Source organism: Branchiostoma floridae, chromosome 11, assembly GCF_000003815.2.
Source record: "Branchiostoma floridae strain S238N-H82 chromosome 11, Bfl_VNyyK, whole genome shotgun sequence".
Taxonomy (NCBI): Eukaryota; Metazoa; Chordata; class Leptocardii; order Amphioxiformes; family Branchiostomatidae; genus Branchiostoma; species Branchiostoma floridae.
In genome coordinates, this window is record NC_049989.1 from 22,509,162 (window position 1) to 22,535,573 (window position 26,412).

Here is a 26,412-nt window from a genome sequence, read left to right on the forward strand (position 1 = left end):
GATGGGAAAGAGGGCAATGAGCGCAACGAAAGCAGTGGGAGTGGGCAAAATCATTAAGGAACGCAGCCCTCCCCCTCCTCTAACAAGTAAACAATAAAGAGAACCACCAAAAGCAACGTTCCAATCCTCACAGTGCACAAGCCAATGCCACCAGCGCGGCGGCAGCGTTCTCCCTCTGCTGTACGTCCTGTAACGACCTTGAGGCGCCCCCCTCCCCCGTGGCGCCCCCCTCCCGCTCCTCCAGCCAGGAGCACAGCAGGTTCTCCAGCCCGTTCAGACAGTCGGACGGCTCCTTGGTCAGGCTGAGAGGCGCGCAGTCACGCAGACACTGCAGCCAGGAAGGAAGGAATGAATCGTTACAGAGCTTGACTTGAAATGTGCTAAAGATTTAGGGTCGACACAGAAATAACAACTGAAGTGCATCAGGTGGACAATTTGTTAACAGAACGTATGATTGAAGTGCATCTGCTTTCAGCATACAGAGTACACACTGTGCATCGTGTATGAACAAACCAACAACGATTTCAACAAGGTCTCAGTGGCCTATCATCTATGCTCAGTTTGTTTGTTTGTTTGTTTGTTTTTATCCTAACCTGTAGCAGGAGCTCTGCAGTCATGCAGCACAGACTCGGGTCCGCTCGGCTCTGGGACTTCAGCAGGGGGAAGATCAGCAGCAGGCTCACACGGGACGAAAATGATACCTGGGGAAAATATAACATCAGTCAGGAGAGACCTCTATCTGCTATAGATGGAACTGCAGCACAGGCTAGGGTCTGTGAGACGGCAGGCTCACACGGGACGAAAACGATACCTGGGGAAAACATAACATCAGTCAGGAGAGACCTCTATCTCTTACAGCTGGAACTGCAGGCTCACACGGGACGAAAACGATACCTGGGAAAATATAACATCTGTAAGTCAGGAGAGTCCTCTATCTGCTACAACTGGAACTGCAGGCTCACACGGGACAAAAACGATACCTGGGTAAAAGATTTCAACATCAGTCCCTAAAAAATAAGAGAGTAGAGGCATGTATGTCTGTCAACATTTTGATTATGCATCTCCGAGTTTTAATGTACATCAATGTGTACATATTAACGTTATAGGTAGGACTATAGATTGTTCTATTGAAAATAAGTGTTGGATGTAGCAATATATTCACACATGTTGTACTATTGTACTAGTACCTGTTCTCCAGGCTGCCATATTCCCTGTTTCTTCAGCAGTGCGAGCGTTTCCTCGTGGTTGAGCCCGTCCTGCTCGGTCGGCCCGTCCCCGCTCAGCTGCCTCTGAGCCAACCACAGGCCTCGCAGCGCGTTCAGCCGGTACTCCAGCAGCAGGGAGTACTCGTTGTTCTGGGAGAAAGGGAAAGGGTAAAATTAAAAATGATAACAAATGAGTTAGCTCACTAATATATTCTATTCTATCCATTTTTTTTTTTCAGTTTTGTCCAGCGTCGCCCAGCCCAGTGATTGAGCTTTTCTTCAACTGGTCATGACAGGGAACACACATGCTCTATGTACAGTATTTACAGGAAACAGAAAGTGAAATTTAAGTGACATCGATCCAGATAGGTCAACATTCTATTCTATTCATTTTCTGTCATGTTTGCCCAGGGTTGTCCAGTTCAGTGATTGAGCTACCCTTCCACTGGTCATTACAGAGAGGACAGATGCTATGTACAGTATTTACAGGTTCATTGTATGCCTAGCTTTTATGACAAGCAGAATGAACAGTGGATCAAGGCTTAACGTCCTGTCCTAAGGACTGTAACCCTTTCCAGCAGCGTGCATGTCGGATGAGTAACAGTTGGAATCAAACTCACACTTTCTAGCTTCAGAGGCAGGGCCACAAACCACTGGGAAATTAAACAAATAAACAAACAAATAAACAAACCCACCTGGTTCCCGCAGACCGCCAGCAGCTTCTCACACAGCTCCGCCGGGCTCTTGGAGTCAAAGGTCACGACCTCGTGGCCGTTGTCGGGCGTGGCGGTGGCGTTGCCGGCCTGGACATCCTGCGGGAGCTCCACCAGGTCAGTGACCCTGATCAGCCCGTCGTGCAGGAACAGGGTCTCCTCGGTAACCGACAACCACTGGGGGGAATACAGAACTTAGTTTCCATGGTAACCAACAACCACTGGGGGGATACAGGAGTTAGTTTCCATGGTCACCAACAACCACAGGGGGATAGGGAGGGGTTAGTTTCCATGGTAACTAACAACCACTGGGGAAATAGGGAGGATTTGGTTTCCATGGTAACCAACAACCACTGGGGGAATATAGGACTTAGTTTCCATGGTAACCAACATTCATTGGGGAAATGGGGAGGATTTAGTTTCCATGGTAACTGACAACCACTGGGGGGATAGGGAGGATTTAGTTTCCATGGTAACCGACAACCAGTAGGGGAATACAGGAGTTAGTTTCCATGGTAACCGACAACCACTGGGGGAAACAGGGAACATTTAGTTTCCATGACAACTACTGGGGGACATGGTAACCACTGAGGGAAAACATGCAAGATGCTGTTTCCATGGTAACCATTCTGTGTTGAGTTGAAGAACAGTTTTGTCTATGATGTTATCCAGTTGTGCAGTGTGAATTTATCAGGGCCCATGTTTTTGCTATGCACACTGCTGGCAGATAACACTTACAGAGTTGAACAAGTTTTCTAAAATCCACTTGTCCTATCGGGCAAGCACATAAAAAATGTACTTGCCCGAACCAATTTTTCACTTGCCCAAAATTCAAATGTCACTGTTACTAGTATATGCATTTTCACTTCCAGCAATGGAATTCTCTGTAGACACTTGCTTGATGTCATGACTGTAAAAAGTAACAAGTATATCAAAATTGCACTAAAATCAATGGAAAAATCTTACTTGCCCGATCGGACAAGTGGGGTAGGACATGCACTTGCCCGAACAGCACTTTCACTTGCCCTGGACAATAGGGCTAGTGGACTTGTTTATCCCTGACTTATCATTTAATATGTGTGCAGGGTCTGTCTCACAGCTGAGGCTCACTTATACACCACAGGTTGTCGGCTTTACACTGAAGATACAACAAAGAGGCTTCTCCCAATAGTCATGTCATTTTCTGTATTAGATGGTGTACTTATAGTAATTAATAAGCTCAGTAACAGCGGGGCTCAAAATACCACATGCACATGCAAGTTTGTGCATGTAAAATTGGTGTGGTGCAAGTACTCTCAGACCAAACTTGCACCAGTGCAGGTTGCTTTAACCACTGTTACTGAAAATGGCAGGAGAATGGGTCACATTGGTACTCAGGATATTTAATATTTAAAGCTTCTTCAGTCTACAACTTGTAGCATAAGAGAACTAAATCATGCCATGGTCTCACCAGAATATTTTCACAGCAAAGGTATTAGGTACATAAGGCAAACTTAGCCTATGACCTCTAGCAAGTGTCTGGCATCCTATTCCAGAAAATCTTGAAATTCATAGCCGTAAATCCACACAGAACACAAACCTCTATTGTATCTAACAAAGCTGAACTGAACATCTTTTTTGTAGTTTGATCTATGACATAAGTAGCCTGAGTATCATCCTCCGTAGTAACCGCTGGCTCACGATCGACTCAGCTTGCTAACCACGGACATAAGGTCATGACTTACAAATATTGATACAGAAAAAGCTATTTAATTGAACACCCAATTTTTCGTGCAATTATCTGTTGTGTGCAATAATGCGAAGTAACCGTATACTAGGCTGCTGGGGCATATTGCCCTGGCCCCGACAGTCGAGGCCTTTAAGGCTGGTTTGGCTTGCTTGCCCTAATCCGACTTTTCGTCGTGCAGATAAGCGAAGTCACTAACAATGGAGTGAATGGGCGCCATTTGAGATTTTTAGATTCTGTTCAATAGAAATAGTGTGCAGTTATCCGTTGTGCAATTAACTGACTTCTATGTTGTATTTGCACATAAGGACTGAGATAGACCACATCTTCATGCAGAAATGACTTTTCCGTATGTGTCTGGGCTTGCAGATATGCAATCAAAGGGGCATGAATTTCATTCCCGGCATTCCTACTGAGAATGTGAGATGTTGTGCCTCTGGGAAGGGCACTTACCACGACTTTCCTCACTCCAGCCAGGAGTAAACATGGATACCCGACTTTGGTTGTAATCTGGGTACCATCCGGATAGTAGTTCGCTCCTATGTTCACTTCTGCTATCCGTCTGGAGACGTGCGCATTCAAACCGTTTGGTGGTGACGCCAGTTGATGAGCGAATCAAGGAATGGGTTCTAGAGCACTCGTTCGATGACAACAGGCCGGCACCCACATGCGCAAGCAAGGGGACGTGGGGCTTTTCCGGTGTTGGAACACCGGTTCGAACGATCACATGAACCCATTCCATAATTCGCTCCTATGTGGGGACCAATCAGCGTCTGCGTCCAAAATTTGGACGATTCCAGACGTTGAGATGGTCCGCGTTCCCAGACGGAAACACAGAGAAGCGACTGTATATAGTATATAATGAACGTCGGAGCGAACTACTTTCCGGATGGTACCCAGGCTAAAAAGGTGGTGGAAGGAGAGGGATCTGCCTTCCATATATCATACCTGAGACACAGTGGATAACAACATACTGCCCTACAGTGTTAGAAATGCCATGGGACCTTTTCCACTAGTTGCCACACATTTTGTACATCTCAGTGTTGTCTCAAATATATAAGTGTGAGCTGGTGGTATCAAATCTCACCCAGATCTACCATTGGAAAGTCAGAATTCGTTCAAGTTATAAGTAAGTTAGTTTTTTTAGTAAGTCAGGATGAAGTGCAAATACGTAGGTGAATACATTTTTTCAAGCTATGCAATGATTATCTACAATTGCGCATTACCCTGCCTACAGTGTCCCTCAATCTCAGAAAAGTTCTCCTGAAAGATTTGACTGAGCTTCACTCCACTTCCATGACATGGCGAAAGCGGAAACTTGTTTCAACATGACATGAAAATTTCATGTATACACATACTGGGGGTATTTCATCACCATTCTGCATAAGATCGGGGCGATATTTGCGGCAGGTTTGAGTGAAAACAGAAAATAACTTGGCAGAAACCTACCTGGGAGTTGTCAGGACCGCTGGAAGCCATCTTCGCTTCTTTAGAATCCTGCTCTAAGCAATGTCAGGACCGAAATCACAAAATTGCGCTTTCACACAACAAAATGTCCGCCATCTTGGCCGGGCGGATCGATCCCATCATGCCGCAGGTTCCTGCACCTGTTTCACTTCCGGTAAGAGCTAGCGCGATGACGACATTTCCGGTGAAGCAAACTTGACGGTCAGGCCACTCAAAATCAATCAATCGTTTCTTGGATTATGAACTTTAAATGATAAATCAAATACTCAGAAGCTTGTAATGTTCATATTACGGATTTTCGTGATGTTCTATACCATCGCTGTGTCGCTATGCTATGGTTTTATATCTTAGGTATTACGGCCATGTTGATTTGAAAGCTTCCAATGATTGTAAGAAGCTTATCCCATACTACAACTCCTGTATTAGTTAGTTAAGCTATAGAACTGTAGTTATGTAGATGCCATACTTTGTACCTCGTACAATTGTTGTGCAATAAAGTTATATATTTGATTATAAGGATGACATCCGCTGCGCATCAATTCTTATTAGTTTAAAAAGATTAGACAAAGGCTCGCATCAGTTTTGGAGTTCCCAGAGAATACCATCCATATAATCAGATTAACGTGCCCTAATGTCTATTCAAAAAGTTTTGTGACAGTATTTTATTTAGATACGGGAATGTTGGTTGTTGGAACGAATTTGGAAAAGAAAATGTCATGACTCCGCAAGTCTGCCAATAGGATGCGAATGCTGATAAAAATAAGGGCACAACCCGCTGTATGTGCAAATACGTGCTGTCTACGTGCCAAAACGTGGGCAATCTTTTGGGATCCGTAAGTGGTAAGTATCACCTCCGTACGAACTCATAGGGAATCCGACGGATTTTGGAGCACGCAGACACGCCGTAGAACTTTACATGCGGGCAAAACTTTGCCATCGGGCTGCGGATTCGCCCTCCGTACGCGCCAGTACGGGCGACGCGGCTGCACAGTACAGCCTGAACGTTTTCAGAAATACGTGGCGGACGTAGCCTTACCAAAAAAAAAAACGTACGGACAAATTGCACGTACGGCGAAAATTGATGCGTGCGGATGTCATTCATAAATCTCGTCAACGTGTCCTTAGTTATGGGAAAACCTATGTTACAAATCATCGCTAACGTCACAGATCTAATGAGGACTTAATTTGCGTAATTAATTAGGAAATTGTATAGTTCATTGCTTTCCATAACTGTACTTAAATAAATGTAGCACATGTAATTTATGATAGGTGGAACATACTAGTAAATAGGCACCACATATGCTAATGAAGAACTGATTTGGATAATCTTTGCAAAATTGGCAAAACAGATAAATGATAAATGATGGGAATTTTATAGTTGGACATATGTACGTTACCATGCATAAATTATGTAAATATGTAAGTCAGTTGCATAAAGCCTACAAAAGGAAAACCTACAAAAGCTCTAAATATTTCATGGAGGTACGTATGAGGTCGCCGAAGTCAAGTGTCATTTTGTTTCATGATGAAGTAAAAGGGAGTTGACACAAAATGTGCCTCATTATGAAATCATATTACATATCTGTCATGTACGGCTCGTAAGCAACTAAAAAATGTTTCCAACTGAAAGTTCCTGCTTCTACGCCACATTATCTTAATTTGTTGGTTCCCGGTTTTAAAAGAAATAATGCTAGAAAATCAAGAGATGAATCAGAGTCTGAGCAGAAAATCTGCATCTTGCCACACTCTTGCTACTGTTAGTCATGGACACACGGTGCTGATTGTAGCATTCTCGTCGTCATGGAGACACGGTGCTGATTGTAGCATTCTCGTCGTCATGGAGACACGGTGCTGATTGTAGCATTCTCGTCGTCATGGAGACACGGTGCTGATTGTAGCATTCTCGTCGTCATGGAGACACGGTGCTGATTGCAGCATTCTCGTCGTCATGGACACGCGGTGTTGATTGTCTTTTGGTTGTCATGGCAACCTAGCGACGTTCTGTGCCTGCTGCCCGTCGTCATGGCGACCCCGTGACGCTTGCAGCCTGCTGCTCTGCTGAATTCTGGGGCAGGCTGATCCCGACGAAGCCGTACTTGATGTTACTGACCATATTCAGGCCCACCACCAGCAACATCAGCGCCACCAGGACAGCCGTCCACACCATGCTCCTCCTGGCGGGGGGAACGCGTACTGCAGTCAGTCAGGGCCGTGTGCAGTCCCACTCAGAGAGGGGGTTATTCTATCATGGTGATGGCAAGTTAGTTGCCTCGTCACAAAGCGGCATTTGCGAATCCGTCGTATGTCAAGGCTACATGTGTCTTTTTGAGCATCAGATATCTTCAGATATCTTCAGATATCTACCCGTGCATCCCCCTGATCGACATGATCACTGAAGACACCAGAGCCAGCGGTGACTACGGACGAAGCCTCCCATGGCCCAGACTAGAGAGTGGCGACTTTCTTACATGCATGTGCCAAAACACTGCAAACCGTATTTCACACGTGTGCTAACCGACCTGTAATTCATGGCGCGGTGTTCCTTATTGTTGCGCAGTGCTCGCATTCGGAAGTAGTACTCCAACCTGTAACCATAGAAACATGTATGACGTCAGTGATATTCCAACCTGTAACCATGGAAACATGCATGACGTCAGTAGGACTCCAACCCAGGGTTGTAGCCAGCCTGAAATCATTTTCAGTCCCCTTGATTTTGAATGGGAATCCTATCGACCACCGAAGGCATGGCGTGACGTTGCGCGTCATTTCTAGGTGGTCTGGGTCCCACAAAATTTTTAAATCAAGACCCTCTGAAACACTATTTCCTGCATTTTGAGGTGCAAATTTTGCTTGTAGACTAAGCTGTTTTAATCAGTTTTGGTGAAGAAGAACACATGGGTTTCAGTTTTTTTATATCTTTACTTGTCGATTTTTGTCTGTCCCAGGGGACGGAATGGGGAAAACTTTTTTCAGTCCCCAGCTGCAAAATTCCTTCAAAGGACTGAAGGACAGGTGCTGGCTACAACCCTGCTCCAACCTGTAACCACAGAAACATGCATGACGTCAGTGGTACTCCAACCTGTAACCATGGAAACATGCATGACGTCAGTAAGACTCCAACCTGTAACCATAGAAACATGCATGACGTCAGCGATACTCCAACCTGTAACCACGGAAACATGTATGACGTCATGAAGACTCCAAACTGTAACCATAGAAACATGCATGACGTCAGTGATACTCCAACCTGTAACCACGGAAACAAGTATGACGTCAGCAAGACTCCAAACTGTAACCGTGGAAACATGCATGACGTAAGCGATACTCTGTAACCATGGAAACATGCATACGGATTCTTTCCGTTTCCATACGGGTTCCTTCGGTATCCATACGGGCTCTTTCCGTCTCCATACGGGTTCCTTTAGTCTCCATACTGGTTCTGTTTGATACAGTCTACCCTCCCTGAAGTGTTTGTATTAGTAATCAGACTCACCATGACCAGACGATGTGGACAGCGCCAGCCGGCACCAGGATCCAGCCAGCCAGGTTCGGTCTCGTCTCCTCAAACATCATCAGAGTGGTGCCCAGACCCACCAACAACAGACCTGGGGGAAAACCGTTGTTTTACCATTTACGCCATTACTGAACTCGCACCAAGCTGCGAAATGCAAACAAATGATCATGTGATTCTTTTAGCTTTTAATACGGTGAGTGAGTGAGTGAGTGAGTGAGTGAGTGAGTGAGTGAGTGAGTGAGTGGGTGGGTGGGTGTCTGAGTGAGTGAGTGAGTGAGTGAGTGAGTGAGTGAGTGGGTGGGTGGGTGAGTGAGTGAGTGAGTGAGTGAGTGAGTAGTAGTGAGTGAGTGAGTGAGTGAGTGAGTGAGTGAGTGAGTGAGTGAGTGAGTGAGTGAGTGAGTGGGTGAGAGTGAAGAAGGGAGTGGCAGGTTACATATCAAAAACACATCGCGGTGGTTACTTCGACCCATCCATTGACACTGTAGCACACAACCGAATACGCCGCTCTGGAAGGCTTCGTAGTGCCAAAATATTCGGCGCATTCTCTGTAGTATTAGACACGCAACAGCAACAAGTGTGACAGTAAGTGTAGCAACACCGTCTCAACCGTCCAGAGGTTCTCGGTCTCTCCCAGAAATAAAGCGCACAATCCAATTTCCCACCCAGTAACGTGAAATGCAGTGCCCCCACGACAAAGACGAGGCAGCGTTACATGAGAGGAAACTAAAAAAGACAATGAAACTTAAGCCCGTCGTACCCTGGTTCATATAGGCGGCCAGAGTCCTCTCCAGACCGGCGGCCACAGACGGGTTCTTCACGTTCTGCCTCTCATCAAACAAGCCGCACAACCACTGAGCTGAAACAAACATGACTTCCATTCAAACTCGTTACGTGTGAGTACTTGGAACCATGTTGTTTCTTATTTCTCTACTTTAGAATTGAACTTGGAACACATCGTACAAAGTTATGACGAAAGTCTTAGCCTCAACCTTCAGTTACTCTACTAAGCTTTAGTTCGTCCGACCGCTTCTACATATACGGGGCGTATTCACAAACTTTATTCAGAGCGATTGTTGCTATTTTTCGTACGGACAAATGCCTACGGCTTTAGGCAAGCAGTCCCCATATCCACTGCCGCACCTCTGCGCCTTCCTGGCTCGCCTGGTGTCTCGTCTGTTGGCATGTCGATTGTGAAGGCCGCTTTAGCCTTGACCGGATCTCGGGGGGAGCTGATGTTCATAGTCTCAACCTCAGCCATCTCACGGCCGGTAAAGCCGCTGGAGGTACCGATGTTCATAGTCTCAACCTCAGTCATCTCACGGCAGGTAAAGCCGCTGGAGGTACCGGTGTCGATAGTCTCAACCTCAGCCATCTCACGGCCGGTAAAGCCACTGGAGGAACCGATGTTGATAGTCTCAACCTCAGCCATCTCACGGCCGGTAAAGCCGCTGGAGGAGCTGATGTTGATAGCCTCAACCTCAGCCATCTCATGGCCGGTAGAGCCGCTGGAGGTACCGATGTTGATAGTCTCAACCTCAGCCATCTCACGGCCGGTAAAGCCGCTGGAGGAGCCGATGTTGATAGCCTCAACCTCAGCCATCTCATGGCCGGTAGAGCCGCTGGAGGTACCGATGTTGATAGTCTCAACCTCAGCCATCTCATGGCTGGTGAAGCCACTGTTCACCTGCCCGGGCAAATGCTGCATCCTAAAACATAAAGATAGGCAGATAATTTTATATTTAGAAATATAAGGTAGGTTTCTAAATATAGGCTTTAGAAATAGTGGGTTATACACTGTGTCTATTACTAAGGTACTGTTTTGGATAGTGGAGAAGATCCCTCTCCTCCAAGAGCCCTTTACCCCCCCAACCGAAGTCTGGCACCCATTTGTATACCTGGGTAGAGTGAGCTAGGAAAGTTGTGCCTTTCCCGTCTAACAGGGAATGTCAGGGATAGAGCCCCTCTGAATCTCGTGTGCGCTGAATTTAATCACTCACCAATGGATGACAAATTCCACTGCAGAATACTGAATAGGATGTCCTAAAACTAGATTCACAACGATTCAAGTGGAACCCCTCCAATGTCTTTTCTTCCTGAAGTCAGAGTTACGAATAAGAAGATTAATGCATGTAGCAAACCGCGCAAGATGTGCGCAAGCACCAGGGAGATCCTGTCGCCAGTTCCTGAGAAAGAACTTCACTCACTTGTAATACGAACCTTCACTGCAAGAACCCGTTTAGCCACTTCCACGGAAGCAAATCATCCTTTTTGCCTCCACAATCCTCATAACAGGAGGAAGTTCCACGCTCAGAGCTTTTTTCCTAGAACAACATCGCTATGGAATAATTATAAAAAAATATAAGCTTCCACGGACTTGCTTCCCCACGGGGTACAATCTGAAACTGTTTAAGTTCAGGGTTAACAGACATCTCCCTTCACAATACAGTATCGTTACCCCCAAACGCTTGAGTGGCTCCACGAGCCTTGTTTTGCGGTGAACTCTAAGTAAATAGAAAAAAACAAGATCTAACGTTACACGGCAGCGTACCTGAAGCGTACCTGGAGAAGGAGGTCTTGTTTGTGTTCTCTACATTGGATGACCACTGTATTATCTCGTCTGTTGAAGGACGACATATGATAAGATCAGTTTGTTTGTGACCAGTTTCTGGGACACTAATCTGCGCCCGAGCCGTCACTACGCGGTATCACCTAGCGATTTATAGCCATATCCTCAGCATCAATAGGGACATAAGTATCACATAGAGAATTCTCTCAGTATTGGATGGGGAATTTTAATCTCTCTTTATCACACAGAGAAGAAGAGTCGTGCATTATCACATAGAAAAAGTAATCCCTCAGTATTGAATACAGAATTACAGCCCGATTTTCCCCTGGAACCTGCCTAACTACTGATCCACTCCACCGGAGGGCGGACAAAACAAAGAAGCAGCTTTCTCCAAAGATCAGTGAAGTTATTCAGAGAAAGCTGCTTCTTTGTTTGGTACAGCGTACAGGAGCCAAAAGTGTACTTTTTGGGGTAAAATGATGGCCAAAAAATCGCATAATTAAGCATTTTATTGTAATATATGCCAAATGTGTTATTGAATTTATATGGGCGTATGATCAAGGTACCTCTGTACCAAATTTCAGTTCATTCGGTTGTAATAAGAGGGCACAGTGGGCCAAAATATACCGTTTTAGTCTAAAAATGACAAAAAAAGTCATATTAGAGGCAGCTATAAAAAAAAATCAAAACAACGTCGGAGGGTATCGGCCCACCCTACCCTTGTGCCAAATTTCAAGTCATTCGGTCCAAGAACGACGGATATGAATCAATTTGACAGGAAAAAGAGAAGAGGAAAGAAGCAAAAACATTACGAATACAATATATTTCACCATACCCGTGGTTTGGCTGAAATATAGTGACCGCCTGCCACATTCTTCAGGGCAATACTGACTGCTGCTACTTCGCACTGCAGCTAGGTGGCGCTTCTGCAGTGTGAAGAATATGTCCGAAACGTCACGTATGGGATAAGTAGTAGATATTATTTTTCAGTCTCTTCTTGGTACTTGACGTATGTGATATATGTGTGTATATAGGTATATCACTATATGTGATAACATTTTACGTTTTGAACCGCAATATTTTTACACTTCGCTAGGGGCATCTCATCATCATCGCCATCACCACTGCAGTGGTTCCATTGAGGGGGGCCGACATTGTCTTCCCATGATCACACCATCATCACACCATCATCACACCATCATCACACCATCATCACACCATCATTGTCTATCATTGTCGTTTGTCTGTGGCAGCCTGAATGAGCAGACTGCCGCTCAACTCTCCTTTTCCAAGTCGTGGCTCGTTAACTGTATGACAAACCTTGGTGGAGCTGCATAACAAATAGGAAACAACTCCACGGTTCGTCACTTAGGTCTTACTGGCCAAGTTGTTCACCACAGTGAACCAGGTGGTAAACTCCATCACCCCCACCCATCAAGTGGTAGACTCCATCATCACCCCCACCCACCCAGTGGTAGACTCCATCACCCCCACCCAGCCAGTGAGGCTGCCTCAATCAGAAGTTATCTTAGTTATCGATATTTCTTCTCTTCCTCACACGTTTCCAATAAGTGATGACATATCACATCTAAGCCGGGCTGCTCCAGAAGACGAAAATTACCGTTTTTATCGTCTGACCTTTCCCGAAATACAGTAAACAGTACTTCAGGATCCTTCGGGTTTCTGAAGACAGAAATTACGGTTGTTATCAGCGCGTTCCTATAACACAGTACTTCAGGCCGGCTGATAAGGTTTGGCGCTGTGACGTATGGGCTGGTGAAGGGGATTTGTTCTCAGGCCGAGGAACACAAATGGCGTGTTTCCGGCTAAGGCTTAGGTCACATTTCCAAACCGGGGCCAGGCCGGGATGTTTTAAGAAACGAAAAATCAAAATGTATACTTAAAAATACACACATATCATGCCAATGAATCGTATTTTGACATTTTGTGTATGTTGATGCGTTTATGCCATTCTTTTCGCTCCCGAAAGCTGTTCGGCCGGGCCCCGGTTTGGAAATGTGACCTAAGCCTAACTGACCGATCCTAGCGAACGTCCGACCACCCTACCATTTTGGTATGGTCCAGTCCGACCACCCTACCATTTTGGTATGGTCCAGTCCGACCACCCTACCATTTTGATATGGTCCAGTCCGACCACCCTACCATTTTGGTATGGTCCACCGCTGGCAAGAAACATATACTTTTCCATCAAACATCTGTGTGACCGAAAATGGTCTTGAGTTCGAGTTCTCGCGCGTGTTCCCGTATTGGATGACAGGATGTAACTGTCCCTCCATTTGAAAGACGACATTAAGATTGGACAAAGTTTAGATATATAGTACAATTCTTTTACACAATCAATTGTGTACTCACTTTGATTACGTTTCCATGTCTCTCAGACACCTTCCTCAGAGACTGGAGTTCATCTTTCCCATCAAACATCTATGTGACTGAAAAGGGTCTTTAGTCTAAAGTTGAACTGAAGTTAGAGTTCTCGCTCGTGTTTCCCGCATTGGATGACGGGGTAGAATTGTCCCTTCTGCTTGGATCATTTGAAGGACGATATTAAAAAGATAAAGTTAGGATATAGGAGAATTTGTACTCACTTAAGCTTACGTTTCGATCTCAGAGTTCTGACTGGAGTTCCGCTTCTCGCCGTGAAACGTTGGCAAAATTGTGCCGCATTATTCTTGGAGACTCCTACGTAGGATACGACCCTGCACTTCAACGGCTAGGACTGTCTCGGCTGTCCGAGAGAAGGGAACTGTTATGTGTTAAGTTTGCTAAGTCACTCCTGAAATCTGAGTACAGAGACTGGCTACCTCCGCAAAGATTTCAGATAACTGGCCGCACCACTAGAAACAGTGAGAAGGTAGATTGCCCAGCAGCACGAACCAACAGATATAGGAACTCACCAATACCGTACATGTGCCAACTGATTAACAAGTATGGCCTGATCCCTGGGTGACTTTTGAACGATTTGAGTGACCTTTGAAGACAATTTTTTTAACAAATTATATCGACTATTATATTGTGCATGTCTGTCCATAAAAACCGAACACCTGTCTTGTCTGTGATATATAGTCTAAGACCAATGGTCCCTTATTTGTGATAAGAAATCGTATTGTTAGCAATTAAGATTTTGAACTATGCTGTCTTTTTAAATTGATGTACTTAACTTATAGTTTATTTCTCCCTGGAGGATCACATGTGAATACCAACGTAATTCAGACATAACTAAATGTCTGCAACATGGTATGTTAATAAAGATTTCAAAGATTTCAAAAGTGAGTACAAGTTGGTTGTGTAAAATGATTCTCCTATATCCTATGATCTACCAACTGATGAAATCGTTTTCGGAAATAACTAAGATAAAGTTGTTTGGTTTCCAGCGAGATTTATACATTCATATCTATATATAGAGTCATATTTTCAGCATCAATACGAAGTAAAACATAGAGAATTAAGATATTATCTCTCAGTATCTTCTAAAGAACCACAACCATCTTTGTGTGGCTCAGAGATGCATTTTCCCCCTGAAACCTGGCTAACTACCAAGCGCCTTCGCCTGACCCTGCCCTTGGGACAAGCTGACAAAAGAAACACATATTTACAAGAGCCATGTTTCAGAGAGCGTCTGCCATCTTCTTCATGGCAATACTGACTGGTTTTACTCTGTGATATGACATGATGTAATATCACATAATATCACGTAATGTATCTTATAGATTAAAAAAGGATTTTTCCGCTTCGTATACTGTAAATGCAGAAATATTCGCGGTGGATTAATGTTCGCGGTTTTCGCGGTGACCACTTCACCGCGAACTTAAATCCACCGCGAAAAGTCCCTTTTCCCGCTACCGCGAAATTAAATCCCCATACTGATAAATTATCATATTATTGTGATTATTACCAAGAGAATCTGTACCGACCAACAGTAGTTTTCCCCGTACCATGACAGGAAACGTGGCAGGTTTTTCTTAGGCCTGATAAGAGGAGGCCCGATGACGCATGGACCTATTGAAGAGGATTTGTTCTGAAGTGATGTTTATAAAAGCCACTTTCTGTGCTGCAGGGAAAGTCTGAGAAAACCAGCGATCCTTGTCCCTCCACGGGAGAGCTTTGTGCACAGACGGTGCGACATCTGCTGTGAGGCGTGTTCCTCCGCTAATACTGTAAATGCATTTAAGTTCGCGGATATTTGATTTCGCGGTAGCGGGAAAAAGGACTTTTCGCGGTGGTTTTAAGTTCGCGGTAACACCATAGACTGCAGTCTAATGACATAATAGAAAAACGTTCGCGGTGGTTTTAAGTTCACTGTGAAGTGGTCACGGCGAAAACCGCGAACATTAATCCACCGCGAACATTTCTGCATTTACAGTAACAGACGGTGCGATATCTGCTGTGACTGTGAAGCGTGTTCCTCTCTAATACCGGATGTAATAAAGACCTGTGGCGGAACATTCGGCAAATCCTCAGGCCCAGGGAAAGTATTATTTTGTTTCATTTTATTCTATTTCATTTCAAAGGGAAATAAATGTCTCCTGTCGACGCCTATCTGGGGAAGATCCCGACAATGAAACAGCGGGACATCACAATATCAATGATAAGGGGGTAAGAATGACTTGATAGATACATAGGAATGGAAAGTAACTATTCCTACATATAAATCAAAACAACATAATGGACGTTCAACACCGTTTAACACAGTATTTATGATACATAGGAGTGGAAAGTAACTATAGTTAGCCCACTCTTACGATTAATCAAAATAACACCGTATTTATGAAGAAAACATTCATCACGTTGTGCTCAGGATGCTTTACGCGTGCTTAAATATTGCATATTACTTTAGCTTTACATCTATCCGTAAGACGTACGTATAGCTGGGCTTGTTCAACCGCTTTAAGCTCGATATGTTATACGCCACAGTCATCATCATCACGTCAAAAGTAATAATATATAACTTGGTTTATTTCCATCGCACCAACATTACAATACAATTACAATCTAAGATATGAGTGGACATCTCGCAGCCGTAGGCTGAATTGCATGTAAGCCACTATGTTAAAACAATTTGCTCCATCAATAAATACATTTAAAAGGTTGAGACAATAGATTCTAATATAAATATACATGTAATACAATATGTACAAAGACCGGCTATTTAAGCACATGTTCGTTCAAGAGATGGGTTAGGTATGGTATTGGGCTTGTTTTGAAGCGCTTGGTGCGCACTGGCATGTAGTCAAGCTTAAATTTCCATTTCTTGTCTCCCTACCACTAACATCACCTCTTGACTGTGGTAGCCAGTCCCTGTATTTAAGCACGTATTTAAGCAATCTTTAAGCACTGTAGATTAAGCACTAACTTTTCGGTCGGGAAGGCAAACGAAAAGACTACCTTTACCTTCTGTCTGTACTGTGTATGCGGCACTGTTAAATGTAAGTTACTAACTTGAGCGCAGTGCCACATTGTCCTCATCTGTCCAAAAGCAAATAGAAAATAAGTCTGATTTGCGGTGGTCCTGCTATCTGCCAGCCTGATTTACGTCCGGAATTAGGCCCATGAATCGCTCCTAAGTACCGGCATGAGCTGTCTGCCAGGGCACTGATGATAACGCTGCGTTTGGAAAGGGGCTTTTTGGAGTCACTTAGAGTCGGTTTGAATCGTTCCCATCCATCTCAGGACTGGCCGGGTAAAGGACAGGGAGAGAGTACTAAATTACCGGACGTCGTACGTCAGCAGGGACAGTCCTTTAGTCATCCTGTCAGGAGGACCTAGAAGGGACAGTCCTTTATTACTCATGTTAGAAGACACTGGAAGGAGGAATGGTCACATGTGGCGTCGCAAGGCCGAGTGATTAGGGTAGTGGACCGGAGATCGGGAGATCGCGGGTTTGTTTCCTGGTATTCCCGGCTAGAGCTTGCGTCCTTGGGAAAGGCACGTCACGCGGCTTATCTAACTCCACCCAGGTACAAGATTGTTATCTGACTTTGAGAAAGGCAAAAGGTAATGGAAGGAGATGGATGGGCTCTACATCCCGGTACAGAGCTCAACTGCCCTTACGGTCATGGGGCTACCTTTACATTTTGCTTCAACGTGGCAATATAGGATGTACAAGAGAGGATATAGTATGCATGAAGGAGAACACGTTCAATTCCTTTGAAAAGTACCTTGTTCGTCAGCTGCCCTTCTGCATGGTTTCCGGGAATCTGTGAGAGCAGATCCAACATCTCTCAGATCCCGCACCTCTGCACGGTTTCCGGGAATCCGTGAGAGCAGATCCAACATCTCTCAGATCCCACACCTCTGCATGGTTTCCGGGAATCATTGAGAGCAGATCCAACATCTCTCAGATCCCACACCTCTGCATGGTTTCCGGGAATCCATGAGAGCAGATCCAACATCACTCAGATCCCGCACCTCTGCATGGTTTCCGGGAATCTAGTGAGAGCAGATCCAACATCTCTCAGATCCCGCACCTCTGCACGGTTTCCGGGAATCTGTGAGAGCAGATCCAACATCACTCAGATCCCGCACCTCTGCATGTTTTCCGGGAATCTGTGAGAGCAGACCCAACATCTCTCAGATCCCGCACCTCTACATGGCTTCCGTGAATCTTGTGAGAGCAGATCCAACATCTCTCAGATCCCGCACCTCTGCGTGGTTTCCGGGAATCTATGAGAGCAGATCCAACATCTCTCAGATCCCGGACCTCTGCATGGTCTCCGGGAATCTATGAGAGCAGATCCAACATCTCTCAGATCCCGCACCTAACTTTATTGTTATTTTCATTGTTGATAGTTTATTTACTTTGTGATACATGCTGTGCTATCCACGCTTGGTAGGCTAATTACCTGCCCTAACTAGCTGCCGATGCGGCTTCTGTTCATCTTGCCTATTTAGTCTTTCTCCGAAGTGAGTGGGTTCCATCGCCTGCCCATCAGATACTTGGTAAATGTCCCGCCGACGCACACAAACAGCCTCCTCACTTTTCCTTATCAGCCCAATTTGGGCGGCGCTGCCCGTCCTGATTGTAAGTCACTCCGCGCGGCCCTTGCCGTCCTCCTGCCCGTTAATTGCAGCACTTTGGCGGGAGTATTACCGGCGCGCGTCGCGCCTTATCTTGGGTTTGCACCAATTTGGGGCTAATGGACGCCGGCCACGTGTCCGCGCGCCGATAATGGCGCCGCTATCGCAGCCCGCATCTGGAGCCGACAGGAATTAGCTCAGATCGGTCGTTACCCTGCCCGTAATGGCGAGCCGATTTCTTCTCTTCTCTAGTCCCAGGCACTTCCACTCTTCTCTTCTCCTGTCCGCAAACTGTACAGTACCGTAATGTACCACGAGTTAGCTTAGCCCGCATCTGGAGCCGCCAGGAATTAGCTCAGATCGGTCGTTACCCTTCCACTCTTCTCTTCTGCAGTCGGCAAACTGTGCAGATCCAAGTGCTGAGCTAGCACAGTACCATAACGTACCACAGGTTAGCTTAGATGATCGGTCGTTACCCTTCCACTCTTCTCTTCTCCAGTCCGTAAACTGTACCTGGTGCAGCTGAGCACAGTACCATATGTACCACGAGTTACCTCAGTCCGCAGCTGGAGCCGCCAGGAATTAGCTCAGCTCGGTCGTTACCCTGCCACGGGCCCGTAATAACGGACAGATTTCTTCTCTTCTCTAGTTCGCAAACTGTACAAGTTCAGCTTTCGTAAAGTGTCTATCTCGTGCCACTGAGCACAGTGTCATAATATATCAGGGGGTAGTTTAGCCTGTGCATCACCATGTTACGGGCTTATTCTCGCCAACCGTTTTTTTTTTCTCTTCTCTTCTCTAGTCCGTAAAGTTTGCAGGTTCAGCTGGGTACAGTACCGTAACGTATCACAGGTTAGCTTAATCTCCAAGCAGATCCTACAATGGCATAAGATAGTACCAAACTGGCCAAGGAGTGTAGTCAGCCAAGAGGTGTACATTTGCCCCGGTAGTCAAACACACTCCTAGGCCGGCTTTACTCCCCTGGCAGCTTTTGATAGTATATTATGCTTAGATCTGCTTGGAGATATAGGTTAGCTCAGCCCAGGCATTACCATATACCACAGGCCCGTAATGGTGAACCGGTTTCTTTTTTTAAAAAGCGCAGGTTTTAGCTTCTGCTGGGCCGACCGCAGATCTTCTTCTTCTTCTTCTGGTTGGTCTGCCGCCCTCATCGTGTTGAGGCTTCTGCAGCCTTAACTTGCCTGTACAAGAGGTCAGCTTAACCTGGCCATTGCCATATAACACGGGCCTATAACACGGGCCAATCCGTGTAAACAGATTTTTCTCTCACAAATGTGCAAGTTTCAGCTCCTTATTTTTCATCTCCTTAAAGTTTCAGCTCCTTAAAGCGTCTTGCTCGCGCTCTGTGCCGTCCGTAGATGTCACAAGCACTGCACAAGAAGCTAGTTAGCTCAGCCAGGTCATTACCATGCAACGGGAGTGAACCGGTGTCTCCCTTCCGGTCCGCCAAAGTCCACAGAAAGTGCAGGTTTCAGCTTCAGCTCCGTCTGTCGTCTTGCGTCGCTGTGCCTTTAGCCGATGTAATAAGCAGTTGCATGACGTAATGAGCCTCGCCAAGGAGACTATGAATTTGCCATTAGTCTTTCTCTACAGTCGCGCGGAGGCCTTCTGGGAACAATTCTGCAGCAGATCTAGCGCCCCGTCATGGCGGTAACTCGCTCGCGGAGATGGAGACTTGTAGCGCTCGTTCTGTGTGAGATACATGTTACACAGGGCTGGATACTTGTGGCGCTCGTTCTGTGTAAGATATGGGCGGTTTGTCCTGTATCTGTTACACAGGGCTGGAGACTTGTAGCGCTCGTTCTGTGTGAGATATGGGCGGCTTGTCCTGTATCTGTTACACAGGGCTGGAGACTTGTAGCGCTCGTTCTGTGTGAGATATGGGCGGCTTGTCCTGTATCTGTTACACAGGGCTGGAGACTTGTAGCGCTCGTTCTGTGTGAGATATGGGCGGCTTGTCCTGTACATGTTACACAGGGCTGGATACTTGTAGGGCTCGTTCTGTGTGAGATATGGGCGGCTTGTCCTGTACATGTTACGCAGGGCTGGATACTTGTAGCGCTCGTTCTGTGTGAGATATGGGCGGCTTGTCCTGTCCTGTACCTGTTACACAGGGCTGGATACTTGTGGCGCTCGTTCTGTGTGAGATATGGGCGGTTTGTCCTGTACCTGTTACACTGGGCTGGATACTTGTAGCGCTCGTTCTGTGTGAGATATGGGCGGTTTATCCTGTACCTGTTACATAGGGCTGGATACTTGTAGCGCTCGTTCTGTGTGAGATATGGGCGGCTTGTCCTGTACCTGTTACACAGGGCTGGATACTTGTGGCGTTCTGTGTGAGATATGGGCGGGTTGTCCTGTATCTGTTAATACTTGTGGCCCTCATTCTTAATGACATATGGGCGGTTTGTCCCGTCCCTATTACACCGGGGCACGTTTCTCATTCTACAGGCAATATCAGGCTTGCATCGTTAGGCCGTTCTTCAGCACCAAACCTGTGTTTAACGGAGGCTGTAATATAATGTACGTGTGGCAGACCGCACTGGGTAAACGGTCAGCGCAACAGGAACATCCGTTAACGTCGTAGCAAATCTACAAGTAAAGAAGTCTCTTACAGACTCTTGAAATAAAAGAAATGACCAATATGAACGGACACGGACTTTGAACACTGAGCTTTCGCTCTACTAAAATGTTTTGTACCATGTATATGACCATATGTAGAGATATATGTTGATAGATTTAACAGGACTCTATGTAATCTGTATCTGGGTCATGTTTTGTCTGACTCTTAACCCCCTCATGACCTCAATGAGAGCGGCCTGGAGGCTGATTTGAGCTTCTCATGAATAAATAAAGGTTCAAACAAACCTAAAATACGCTAGCTAGAGGAAAATACTGGGGAGGATGGCCAATAAAGGATTTCATTGTGTTTTAAAAGCCAAAATATTCACCAAACACCACACCATAGTTAAACTGTTAGACATAATTATAAACGGTGTAAAAATAAAAACCTACCTAGTAGGGATTGTCGTATCTCATTATGCATCGTCTATTGGGGATAAGTTCATATTATAAATAACACAACGCAGTCTCTTGGCTGCCAAGGATTTCAATCAATAAATCGATCTATAAACAAGTCTATACCCTACTTTTGCCAAATTCTACTAGACATAACCCCATAGGACGGTTTGGTGGTAGCTAACGTTAATGTATGTGTAGCGATGTGCGCAGGGCAAACCGCCGATTCAGCAGAATTCACGTCCGTACAACAGTCATGTTCACCTTTCTCACACAAATTGTCCAAAATCTACGTTCACTTCTCTCACACAAATTATCCAAATTCTATGTTCACTTCTCTCACACAAATTGTCCCAAATCTATGTTCACTTCTCTCTCAATAACTGTACAAAATCCATGTTTACTTCTATTCATACAGCGACCATGTGTTTAAGAACACCACAACTAAAGGAGTCAATAAACAATAAACAACTCTCTTCACCTCACCATGACTCCAAACGTAAGGCTCTCACTGCTGTAGGGAGGGGAGAGGTATGTGTTGCTTCGTTGACTCACGTACACATAAAGTCAGATGTTGATGTATGTACAGATTATACCTGTTTTCAGAGTCATTTTTAGTCACTGATAAAATTTAAAAAACAGTGGACTCTATCTGAAACGCCTGACTCGTTTGCGTGATGATTTATCCAGTTACTTGATGCATGTCCTAATGTCCTAACTGGGTGTCTCACCTTCGCCGATGTAACATGTATATGATGGATAACTGCGGTGTGAATGTCATCAAAACTACCATATGCCTTTAAAACCCGCCATTACACAGTCGTCACTGCTTCTCCCACAGCGTAAAACCGGCGGGGCATGCGCAGAATGCGGAATGAGGTATGCGGGTGAGCGGGCAGGGCTAACTGTTGCATCATCGCTGCACCATCGGCGTCCTCCCGGGGCGACTGATTATTCTGTTCCCATTTTTCCCCATTATTCTCCCATCGGTCGCTGTGTCTAATTAATGCAAACGCAGTCAACAAGAATGGATATAACTTGAATCATACTGCCAATAGCGTAGCAAAAGTTCCCCAAAGCTCAGGGAAAAGTCAGTTAGAAATCTAAAGTGACAGGCTAATCTGAATGATCTCTATACGCCCACTTTCAGCAAAATCTGCTGTTTGGAGCTTTTTCGCGCAAACAAGAGCAGATTAAGCACATGATTCCATTCAAGTAGTGACTGACTTGACGTATGTCGGGTGTCACTCCTCCCCCGCCACCCGAACCACTGTGGCTACCCAGAAGTCCCTGTCCAGCATCGCCTTTCCCATGCAGTACGGCTCTAGTTCTGTGTCCCATCTATGTAGGTGAGGGGTGGTCTTCCGTGCCTCCCATTCCCTTGTGCTGCCATCCACAGAACTAGGCTGGACACTGCTACTTTGTTGTTCCTGTAGCAGCATCCAGCAAACCTCAGTCGTCTAGCACGTGCTTTGTCTGACAGTTTTGGAAGTTCAGAGCATGACACTTTGTTGGCAATGTGTTGCTCCCAGCTTATGTTGTGTACACATCTCAGCATCCTTCTATACTATAGCACCCATCCAACTGTTTTTCCAGTTTCGCAGCCATACAAGAGTACAGACTCCTCTGTTGAAAGAAAGAGGCGTACTTTCAGCTTGCTTGACAGGTCTGACCTCCGTATCCAGACCTTGCTAATAATTCAGAAATTACTTTCCCTACATCTCAGTCTTGGCCTTGGAGGCTCCGAAGTCGGGCGACACAAGAAGCAATTAAAGACGTTCAGCTGGATCGTTCCACAACCAGACACATCACATCTTTCTTCTCGCTGCCTGAAACAGCCACACAACTTTGATAATCTTGATTTCCTTTGTTTCCCCAGACTACCACTGTTTTACTTTACTTTTGTTGTGTTGAATATTAAGAGTACTTCCTTCTCATCTCTTTATGTATTGATTGTGACATATGTATGCTTTATTTTTTTCTGGAGGGCCAAATTACTGTAAGAGCCATACGCAGAGGAAGAAACAGTGCCCTAACCTGTCCCTCCTGTAGAAAAGATAGTATTCCTAACCCGACGCGCCCCTGATCTGCCACACTTTCCTGCCACACGGCCGATCCTTGGCGTGTTTCTTCTGCCTACAAAGTTTGTGAAGTCGTGGTCTATCTGTCTGTCGTGGCGGGAACAGGTTTGAGATGAAGAGGATGTGACGTTTATATTGTCAGAGGCCTTATCACCAGCCGCCCAGGTCTGCTGACGTGACACCGCTTCCCGGAGGGGGGGTACTGTCATTGGTATGCAGAGGGGGTCCCCGACATGGGGGGGGGGGGGGGGTGCTGTTATTGGCATGCTGAAGGGATTGCCGGTGTGACGACGTCTGACTCGCCCCGTGTCAATGATTTTCCGCTAATCTTCAGCGGTGATATCTCCACCAATACATCACCGGCTGCCGCCACATGTACATATGCGCTGAGCGGACCCGATATGTTACCTGTGCTGTACCACGGAAGCAAAGAGGGATGGATTTTCTTCTCCTTTTTAATTCTAGAATGTTGGTAAAGGAAAAATGTCAAGACGCCCCATTCTCTGCAGTTAAAATTCTCTGCTTGTTAGTATAGGTTTAAGTTTGGAAATGAAAGAGAAAACAGGCATGTGCTATAATTTACAAGAGAAAGAAATGGTAAAATGGAGAGCTCCCTAACCACAGTAGAAACTGCTTGAATACCGTTATTACGTGAAATGAAGATAGGTGGCTGTACATTGTTACTCAGCGCAGATATTTGCATCTTCGCACCGCCTTCCTTGAGTCAGTGGATTCTCAGGATCTACCTCCATCCGTTATTCAAATTCATGGCGCGTTGATCGTCCCGATTGCCGCGGAGTCTCCAAGGACGCGTGATTGATGCTGAGAGCGGCGGGCAGAGGGAGCCTCAGCGCCGCCGCCGGCCCGGGCAGGCTCTGATGACATTACCAGTCAGCGGGCGTGTCTGCCCACCATCTGATCCGCCGCCAGGGGACGCACAGGTGGAGGCGCAACAGATGCCGCGCGCCGCGCAGAGCAGGGGCGGGGAGCCGCGTCATGCGGGGGGAACGTGGGGAGACTGCGATCCTGGCGGGGAGGGTCGCGGGGAGGACCGCCACCCTAACGGGGGAAGGTCGGGGCAAATCTGCCACCCTGTCGGGAAAGAAACGTGAGGAGGACCGCCACCCTAACGGGAGAGGAACCTGGGGAGACTAGCGTGAAGGGGCGCGGGGAGGACCGCCACCCTGTGGGGAAAGAGACGTGTGAAATCCGCCACCCTGTCGGGAAAGGGCCGTTAGGGTACTGTCAACCCGTCGTGTATCAGCGCAGAGAGAAAGCAATGAGGAACTGTCAACCCGAAACGTTTTCTTTACCGCTGAACTAAAGGAACCCAGCGACAGTCCGACCTGTTGCAACCATCTTGACAAAAATAGCGAGGACTCGGCATCAATCGATTTGGAAGCTGACGCTATTGTGTCGGGTGCATCGCGGGCGAGGGCGGCAGTCGTGAAGCTGACATATTCTGGAGTCGACACGAAACGTACGTTTGGTGCCAGGATACAGACAGCAGGCTGGGGAACAACTCTCACTCCTGGAGTCTGGAGTAACCTTGCTGCCTACCAGGGTAGACCCAACAGGCTACAGCAAACTCACGGCGACAAGGCAGCAGCAACAGCCTACCGTTCGTGTAAGTACATCCGTATCGCCTGTTATTAGCGAGCTGAAAGGAGAGTTTCTTAACGTCTCCGTCATACCTTAAGCATGTCCGTCATGTTTATTTCTGTACTAACAGGTGTTTCTACATATGCTGTATCTGCGCTCCGTTTCATTTGGTTTACAGGTATGCTTTGGTAGGTTCCGAAATCGGCAAAGAATTCCGATAACCCTGTAGCGGGATTTTATCGAAAGCGGCTGAGAAATGCCGGTGCTTATTTCTGCCCGAATAAAGGCTGTTCTTCTCGCCTTCGAGCTCCGTTCCGAAGAATATTGATCCGGTTCAGGTTTGTGCGACAAATCTTTCCGTCACGTCTCAGTAACAGGGAATTCAGCACCTTGGCTACACCTTGGTGCTAAAGTGGCAGGGAATTCAGCACCTCGGGCAGCGACTTAAGAACCTCGGACAGGAATTCAGCACCTCGGGCAGAGCCTGTTGCTAAAGCGGCAGGGAATTTAGCACCTCGGGCAGGATATAAGCACCTCGGGTAGCGCCTGTTGCTAAAGCTACAGGTGTTCAGCTCCTCGGGCTTAAGCTACAGGTGTTCAGCACCTCGGGCTTAAGCTAAAGGTAGCGCCTGTTGCTAAAGCTACATGTATTCAGCACCTCGGGCTAAAGCTACATGTATTCAGCACCTCGGGCTAAAGCTACAGGTATTCAGCACCTCGGGCTTAAGCTACAGGTGTTCAGCACCTCGGGCTAAAGCAACATGTATTCAGCACCTCTGGCTAAAGCTACAGGTATTCAGCACCTCGGGCTAAAGCTACAGTTATTCAGCACCTCGGGCTAAAGCTACATGTATTCAGCACCTCGGGCTAAAGCTACAGGTATTCAGAACCTCGGGCTTAAGCTACAGGTATTCAGCACCTCGGGCTTAAGCTACAGGTATTCAGAACCTCGGGCTTAAGCTACAGGTATTCAGCACCTCGGGCTTAAGCTACAGGTATTCAGCACCTTGGGCTAAAGCTACAGGTACCCAGCACCTCGGGCAGCTCGCGGCTCTTCCGGTGCCTCTAACTTTTCCCCAAAACGTCACGTTGGTAAAAAAAACGCGCGAAGAGGCGCCTGGTTATCTGCACGCTTGTGTGGCTATAATCCTTCCTGTCGTGCTGCAGTCAGAAGCCGGGGTTTATAAGATATTAGCGGTTTCCGCGCTCCCCGCCGTGCCCGAGCCGCCCCGATCCGCGCTGAGCCGGCCTCTGTTGGTACAACATGTCACGGTTTAACGCCGCTTCATTTCTTACAGATTTTCGGGGCCATAAAGTTGGCATCCAGCGCCAGTTAACCCGCTCCACAAAGCGGTACTTTCTCCCCGGTTCATTAGGCAGCGCGGATCGAAGTCCCGAGGGGGTCCGTATTGACGGGCGCGCTTTGTGCCGCACTTTCGGCTCGTCAGCCCTCCAGAATCGGGA

General features: G+C 46.5%; 2 protein-coding genes across 2 annotated transcripts; both read right to left on the reverse strand.

The window, feature by feature from the left end:
• Window positions 1–127: 127 nt before the first annotated feature.
• On the reverse strand, window positions 128–5,245 carry LOC118425411. Its single transcript, XM_035834219.1, has 5 exons — window positions 5,094–5,245; window positions 1,901–2,095; window positions 1,188–1,355; window positions 594–701; window positions 128–328 (listed from the first exon to the last, which is right to left on the reverse strand). Exons 1-5 carry the CDS (start codon window positions 5,121–5,123, stop codon window positions 128–130), a joined length of 702 nt encoding a protein of 233 aa, XP_035690112.1. The 5' UTR covers window positions 5,124–5,245.
• A 1,663-nt stretch (window positions 5,246–6,908) lies between these two features.
• On the reverse strand, window positions 6,909–9,494 carry LOC118425412. Its single transcript, XM_035834220.1, has 4 exons — window positions 9,383–9,494; window positions 8,605–8,716; window positions 7,631–7,696; window positions 6,909–7,285 (listed from the first exon to the last, which is right to left on the reverse strand). The coding sequence occupies exons 1-4, from the start codon at window positions 9,492–9,494 to the stop codon at window positions 7,132–7,134; spliced, it is 444 nt and encodes a 147-aa protein (XP_035690113.1). The 3' UTR covers window positions 6,909–7,131.
• Window positions 9,495–26,412: the final 16,918 nt, after the last annotated feature.